The 7,539-nt window shown below is 38.9% G+C and overlaps 2 protein-coding genes across 2 annotated transcripts in view; both read left to right on the forward strand.

Moving 5' to 3' along the window:
• Nucleotides 1–2,028, forward strand: part of LOC137985681 (neuroglobin-like) — a 9,716-nt gene extending 7,688 nt beyond the window's left edge. Inside the window, exons 2-3 of the mRNA XM_068833342.1 lie at nt 1–124; nt 1,054–2,028. The exon at nt 1–124 is cut by the window's left edge and continues 96 nt beyond it. Of these exons, the coding sequence (XP_068689443.1) occupies nt 1–124; nt 1,054–1,188 (259 nt within the window). The 3' untranslated portion in view covers nt 1,189–2,028. The remainder of the gene's footprint in view (nt 125–1,053) is intronic.
• Nucleotides 2,029–2,102: 74 nt separating this feature from the next.
• Nucleotides 2,103–4,902, forward strand: LOC137985678 (melanocyte-stimulating hormone receptor-like). The gene has a single exon (XM_068833339.1). It carries the CDS (start codon nt 2,117–2,119, stop codon nt 3,311–3,313), a length of 1,197 nt encoding a protein of 398 aa, XP_068689440.1. The 5' UTR covers nt 2,103–2,116; the 3' UTR covers nt 3,314–4,902.
• Nucleotides 4,903–7,539: the final 2,637 nt, after the last annotated feature.

Here is a 7,539-nt window from a genome sequence, read left to right on the forward strand (position 1 = left end):
GATACTCATGACATGCATTGAAAACGCTGTAGCTTCCGCTGATGATAACGAGAGTTTTGTAACTTACCTTGTGGAACTCGGGAGAAGACACCAAGTCCGTCCACTGAAAGCGGAGCATTTGGAGGTAAGTCCATTGTTTGTTGTAATTTTTAAAAGGAGATTGAACAATGAAGACGAAGACAACTCAAATTAGATTTAACAACGAGTACTGCACATACAGCATGCATTTGAGCATATTTCTTTCCCGTCCTGTGTACAACAACAACAACAACAACACGAAATTACCACGGATAATCAACAATTAGACCCGTAGCCCGCAAGGGCTACGGGTCAATAGCCCATGAGGCGAAGCCGAATTGGTTATTGACCCGTGGCTGTTGAGGGCGAAGGGTCTAATTGTTTTAGTATCACCCAACTAGTCGGACAGAAAAGGCAATAATAAAGTTAGCAAATGCAAGTTAAAAAAATATTTATTTGAGAATAAAACGAAAGAAAGCGTCACGGTTTTCGCTGATATAGTCCTCTAGTAGCGTAGCCAATCAAAATGCAGGATTTGCAATAGTCCACTAGTTGGGCGATACTAACTAGTAGTGTTAGTATCACCCAACTACGCATAGTATCACGCTACTAGACCCTTCGCCCTCAAGAGCCCATTCGGCTTCGCCTCATGAGCTATTGACCCGTAGCACGCAATGGCTACGGGTCTAATTGTTAAATAACAGGGACTCTTTCAGGCCCCGTCCACACGTAAGCAGATATTTTCGAAAGCGGAGATTTTTTCTCCGCATATGAAAATATCTGCGTCCACACGTATCGTTTTCGAATCTGTCCACACGAATTCGATTCGAAAGTGCTGACCTCCACCTATAGAGCATACGAGCGCATGCGCTTGCTATGGTGTCATCGTCTTCGAAAACGGTAACCCGTCCACACGAATCCGATAACCCTCGATTTTTTAAAATGTGTACTCTGGAGGGCGTTTTCAAAAATCTTCGTTCAATTGTTTAGAGTATTCAAAACGTTACCTCTAACGACATATATTATTTTCTTTAGGCATTACACGTGGCTTTTATAGAGACACTGAAAGAACTTTTTCAGTCGAATTGGCCTACGCAAGCGTTTGAAGCATGGAGTGCTTTGGTTACATTTATGTTCGAGGCAATGAAGACTGGTTTACGTGACACTTAACACCCACACAAATTAGTGGCGACCTTTTCATTTCACAAATGAATATTTTGTATGTGCCGGGATAGAATGTCCTCGACAAAACGATTAAACACTCAGATGAACCCGGAGAGTTATGAAATTGGTCTCACGTGACCGAGGCTTCAGAGGGCGCATCGTTCTGACAACCTGTAGTGCGCACACCTAAGAAGGTAAACTTAGGTCCCAGTGTTCATAGGAGCACAAATTCAAAATGTCGGACCTTGATACAACAGAAGCCCCCGATTTCAGAGTAGATAGGTGAAAACGTAACGAAAATATTAATGCTATTGTAAAACTGAAAGCTAAGAAAGGAAGCCTTAAAGGTGATTCCTTAAAAATTTAAGCTGACATTAGATTTTCTCGTCGATTTCCCATTTTTTTCCGTTGGCATGGTATCTCAAAATATGCAATAAAAATTGAAGGTCATAAGGCTCATTAAGATAAGGCACTTAAGTAACTCCAAACTGCTGTTATCAAGGATATGTTTATTCCAATTAACGTTACGTTTCACAGAGACAGGGACCATACCTTTGACGTAATTCTTTAGAAACGAATAGGTGCATTGCATTGACTGAATGAAAAATTTAGTACTTATTTTCTCGTACATGAAGCGGAAGAGAACAGACTGTATGAAATGACTTTGTCGCAGCTGTTTATAGCAAAATACGGGAATGTGTGAATTTTTAGGTCCAATATTTGTACAGGTTTGGTGTATATTTGCACTCTATATTTCCTCCTTGTTTTTTTGGGGTGCAAGGTATTTTCTTGCCTAAAACTGTAATAGATATACTATGTAAGATGTAATAAATTACTCAATTACTGGAGTGTCAGAATCTAATGCAAATGAGCGAACACAATAGATTTTTGTCATTAGCATTAGATTCGGCACATGTAAAATGCGACGTTTAAAATGAGCCTTAGCTCCAATGGCAACGTCCAAAACAGTATATTCGCAGCACAAAAAAATGTACAAGTTAAAACACTGGTAAAAATTAACAATCTCATTCATCGGTTGAATGACAATTACCGTGGTCCCAGAGGTTTTGAGCCGCGAAACGGTGACGAAGACAAGGACCCTGAATGTTTCATATCAGTGGGAAAGCCCAAGCCAGTCCACTTTGTGAAGAATATCAAACGTTCAACGAAGCTACTTATTGGCAAATTCAGCTGGAGGTGTTACTCCTTTTGGCAAGGAATGGCGAACGCGACCGAATCTCCGACGTACTCGGATTACAAAGTCGACTGTTTACACGACCATGTCGAACATGAAATAGCTGTCATTATTAACTGTGCTTTGAACGTTCCAGTGATGCTCACAGCCATCATTGCCAACGCGTTCGTTTTGATCGCCATTTTGAGAACGCCGAATCTTCATTCACCGTTCATGGTTTTTCTTTGCAGTCTGGCCCTCTCGGATCTTTTCGTTGGGCTCGTAGTACAACCTGCCTTCATCGCTCACTTGTTTAGCTGCACTTCTCTTACACTGCAAGTGTACAGCATCTTGTCTCTGTCGGCTGGTGGAGTGTCGTTAGCTACGATCACAGCGATAAGCGTCGATCGTTTCCTTGCTCTTCACTATCACCTGCGGTACCCTGAAATTATGACCATACAACGCGCTGTCTGTGTGTCAACAAGCACTTGGTCGCTGTGCTTGCTTTTATCGTGTCTCAATCTCTGGAGCTACGAAAATCATCTTTTTGCAGTTGGATTCGGCATCGCCTTTTGCATCTTAGTTTCATCCTTTTCGTACATAAATATCTATCGGATCGCGCGAAGACACCAGTGTCACATACACGCGCAGCAGCAAGCGACAGATCATGTTAGAACTGAACAAAATCGACACATAACACAAACAGCGAGAACCGCTCTGAACACTTTTATATACTTCATTTTTATGCTTCTTTTTTATTTGCCTGTGTCGATGTCAGCTTTAACGCGAGCTATTTTCCCTAACATTTGGAATGTGACATGGTCGTTTTCAGACAGCGTAGCATTCATGATTTCGGCCATTAACCCCTTTCTCTACTGCTGGCGTGTCCACGAAATACACACAGCGGTGATAAAATTTCTACGAAGTATTTTATTTAAACAAACAGATGCAAACTGATATTTTTTTCTTTTCAAGTTTTATCTAAGTTCCGGTTTGATTACATTTTCTGTCCACGACTGCCATTCTAGTCAGTAGACCTTTTTGAAGATACGGCGGCCATTTTGATTTCTATTGTTTCAAATAGCTATTATGGATGCCCAGGGCGCAAATACATATTAATTTGCCTCCTGAGCATCCCATAATGTCTTTCGAAACAATAGAAATCAAAATGGCCGCCGTATCTGTAAAAAGGTCTATTATTTAAAGGAGCAGTGTCACCGGTGGCGCATGCGTGACAGCATGTCCAAAATTTTTGAAAAAGTTTGCCAACTTTTTCAAAGGAGTGTGGGTGTGAATATCTTAACACAATCAAAGCCATCCGTGGTCACTTTTGTGAACCAAATATCCTGTGGCGTTCAGAAACAAATTAACTATATATTCGTTGTCGTTCTTTGCTCCTTTTTCTCGTTGATTTTGTTGTTTGGAAGGGGTTTTGATTGTATGTTACCATGTCGAGTCGTGGCGGCCATCGAGCTGGAACCGGACAAATAGTGATTCATTCTCCGCAAGAAAGCAAAAGAACAGCAGTCAAAATACCGATGCAGCACCTACAATTAAGAGAAACTTTTTAAGACGTGACGTATGGTGTAATCGAAGTGCAAGCTGGTTCAATATTACCAAGGATCGAAGTCCATCTTCGTATTTCATTTCTAGCGAGTCGCTTAAATGTCAAAGATCACAACATCGTCGTTAGTTGATAACACGTTTACTATCTTCGCACTAAAATGTCCTATTTGAATATTTTGAAGAAAAAGCTGCATTTAGATGAGAGGGTCTGGATGCACTGGTTGTGTTTATTTGTTGCACGAATTATAAAACCGCAAGCGGTGAGTAAAACATCGTCTTTCGACTTCAAAGTCGTCTCTTGGAAATAAATGCACTCTCTTTCAGCTTTGGAATGGCATGTTAATCTTGATAATATGTCTGGTTTATCGCAGAGAAAAAAATATTTATTTGCGACAGTGTTCCCGGTCACACTTCACTTAATTCAACTGTCACGCAGAAAACAAACATGGCATCATATTTGTGTTCGATTTTATTTCTTGGACTCCAGATCATCGATAATTGATAAATACGCATTTTACTTCTATTCTAAAGCCGTATTTAGTCTAGACTTAAACAGAAAAAGCAAAAAAATTAACGTCTGTTAAAATGTGTGTGTGAAAATACTACGCATGCCATCCCATGACACTGCCCCTTTAAGTCGTGTATAGACCGTATTCATAAATGGCGGCTAAGTAATTATTCTTTTGTCTTTATGCTAATCATCCTCACTGGCCTCGTTAGCACGAACAAAATTCAAAATAAATTTTGCTCTGAAGTGAGGCTGGTGAGGATGATTAGCATAAAGACAAAAGAAGAATTTCTTGGCCGCCATTTATGAATACGGTCTATTTATTATATAGGTACTGATGAAATAGCACGATTTTTCCTATTACTAAAAAATCATATCTTCACCGCACGTAGTGAACATATCATTTTTATCTTTCACATGTGAGAAAAAAGGTGTCGTCATGGTACGCGACAATTGCAAGTTGAGATAGTTTGTTGCGCGTATAACCACCTTCTTGCGCTACAAATTTTTATGTTGCAAAAAGTAGACGTAGCTTTTACTTTTTGGAACATGAAAATTTGTTGCGCAAGAAGGTGGTAATACACGCAACAAACCACCTCAACTTACAATTGTCGCGTACCATGACGACACCTTTTTTCAAGATTCTTTGTTCACTTTTCTATTTCCATTAGATGTACACAATTGTATCATCAAGGGTAACACAGAATTGTTGTTGTAGTAGTCTTTTTCAGAAAATGGACAGAGCTGGCCCTCACCGCTCAAGTCCTTTTAAGAATTTAATTTAAGATAAGTGACATGTTTGAACCCGTTTTTCTGGGGCTAATTATCACTTTAAATAAGAGAAATATTGAAAGCTATAGCGAGTCTTAAATTTAGCGATTATTACATATTAGTTCGGAAATTACTATATCTTTCAGAGTCGAAATTACTTAGAAAGCCGCATTGTTTTCTGTAAGTTACATCAGCAAAAAAACTAAACTGTATATTGTACTAACTTTAAAAAATGCAACCGGTAAGTTCAATATAGGAAATGAAAAATGAACCATTTGACTCGAGGTGAATAAGGCAAATTTTAATTACCAAAATCACTAAACGGTTTCAGTGATTTTTGCTTCTGTGTACGTAAACAGTTTTCTGTGCAAATTTTGGGTATATTCTTGGAAGCTAGAGAAATACTGTCGGTTTTTTTTTAGTCGAAATTGTCAACTTGGGAATAAATAATTCATAGACGGATTTCACGAGGTCATTTGGTTTCCTCGAAAATGCTAGGTCACCATTTTAATGCAAAAATATACTTAAGCTTTCGAAACTCGAAGAGATTCAATTTTCGTGATATTAAGCGCAAACGTTCAGGTAATAATTCACTCAAAAATTAACTTTGACAATAATACTATGGTAAATATATTGAAGTCATCTATTGGGAATATTTCAAGCGGAAGATCAATGGCAGCAACAATATCTTCCAACACGAAAAAAAAAAAAACCTTTTCCCGAAGGACGATTTTCCAAGCTCTCGAAAAGGCAAAAACGTAACTGCTTCGGAAATCTCGGAGAAAATGACTCTTTTCGGAGAGATTTTCCCATAATTTCTCAGTAGATCTCTTTGTTTTAATATGGCCCGTGTTGCATTTGAAATCCCGATAATTGACATTTCAATTTGCGTGCTTCCGCTATTTGAATTTAGAAGTGAACAAAAAGGAAAAATAAAACAAAAAAAATTACTGAGTTACAAAGAAGCTTACAAAAATTGTTCCCGAAGGAAGATTTTGTGAGCTCTTGACGTGGGGCAAAGTCGTAACTTCGGAAATCTCAACGCCTCGTCGGTTGTCCAAACGGATTCATATTCAACCTTTCCTAAATTTTGAAATTCGGATCAAAAAACCCATTGCACATATCGTTGCTACATTGCTAATATGAGTATACACCCTTTTAATTAGTCTAATATATGCCGTTTTCCGCTAATGACGTCAAACTGATGCTCTTAAAATTTATTCAGAAATGTACAAAGTCTTCAAACAAGAAAAGAAATCGGAAAAGTTTTAGGCCTTTGTACATTTCTAAATAAAATTTGAAAGCAAGAGTGTTCGACGTCATTAGCGGAAAAAAACGGCATATATTAGACTTATTAAAAGGGTGTATAGAATCTTCAGAGAGATGGAAGTTCCAAACAAGTTATTTCCAAACTTAAGACTCTGGCAAAAGGTTTCAACATCCTTTTGATTTTGTTGAACAGCGATGTTGAATGAGTTTAAAAGCGCTTAAATTTTGCTTCAACAACCATTCAATATTTCTTTTGTTTTCGCCAATGTTGAATGAATTTGAAGTCGTTTGCCCACTCAGTTTCAACATTGATGGGTATGCGCGTGCGCACTAATCGGTCTCTCAATGACGTATCCATGTCCGTATCCATAGCATAGTATTGGGCAACCTCGTTCCCAGGGTCCTCTCTCTTCCTTCCTCGAGGAAGGAAGATAGAGGACCCTGGGAACGAGGTTGAGTATTAGGGGGGGGGGTTTCATCTGACGTCACGGAAGTCATGTTGGTGTACAGAACAATGCTGTAAAATGTCTTTTGGGAATTTGACGCTATTATTATGAAAAAACTTGTGGAACCATTTTCTATTGTTTTGTTCACCGACACGGCCGTCTCATCAACAGTCACGTGGATGAAAACCAAGGATTGAAACCGTTTTGCCACCCCAGCATCGTTCAACAAAATCGAAAGGATGTTGAAGCAAATGTACTGTCGAAGCCATTTCCTTGCCCGGGCCTTTAGGAGAGACACCAAGGGACTAATCGAACACAAAAATCGAATCTTGAACAAACAACAGGTCGAAAGAAGTTGTTGCCAAACGTATAATAAACAGAGGGTGCAAGTGTTACCCTACTGTTGCGAATGAATAAAAGATGAATCGACAAAGCAAAACGGGTGGTTGCCAAACTTGCAAAAGACAAAGAAGGAGCAACTGAAAACTCTAATTGTTGGTAATAAAAGATCGAATCTACAACACAAAACGACACTGACTTCGAAACAAGTGATTGCCGAACTTATGCGAAACAGATAGAGAGTAATTTAAAATTGAAATGTTGGTAATAGAGGATCGAGTCTA

The sequence above is a fragment of the Montipora foliosa genome, chromosome 14 (genome assembly GCF_036669935.1).
Source record: "Montipora foliosa isolate CH-2021 chromosome 14, ASM3666993v2, whole genome shotgun sequence".
Lineage (NCBI taxonomy): Eukaryota > Metazoa > Cnidaria > Anthozoa > Scleractinia > Acroporidae > Montipora > Montipora foliosa.

What these genes read in the sequence shown, in the direction of transcription:
- LOC137985678 (XM_068833339.1), top strand. Translation starts at nt 2,117, where the DNA reads ATGAGCCTTAGCTCCAATGGCAACGTCCAAAACAGTATATTCGCAGCA.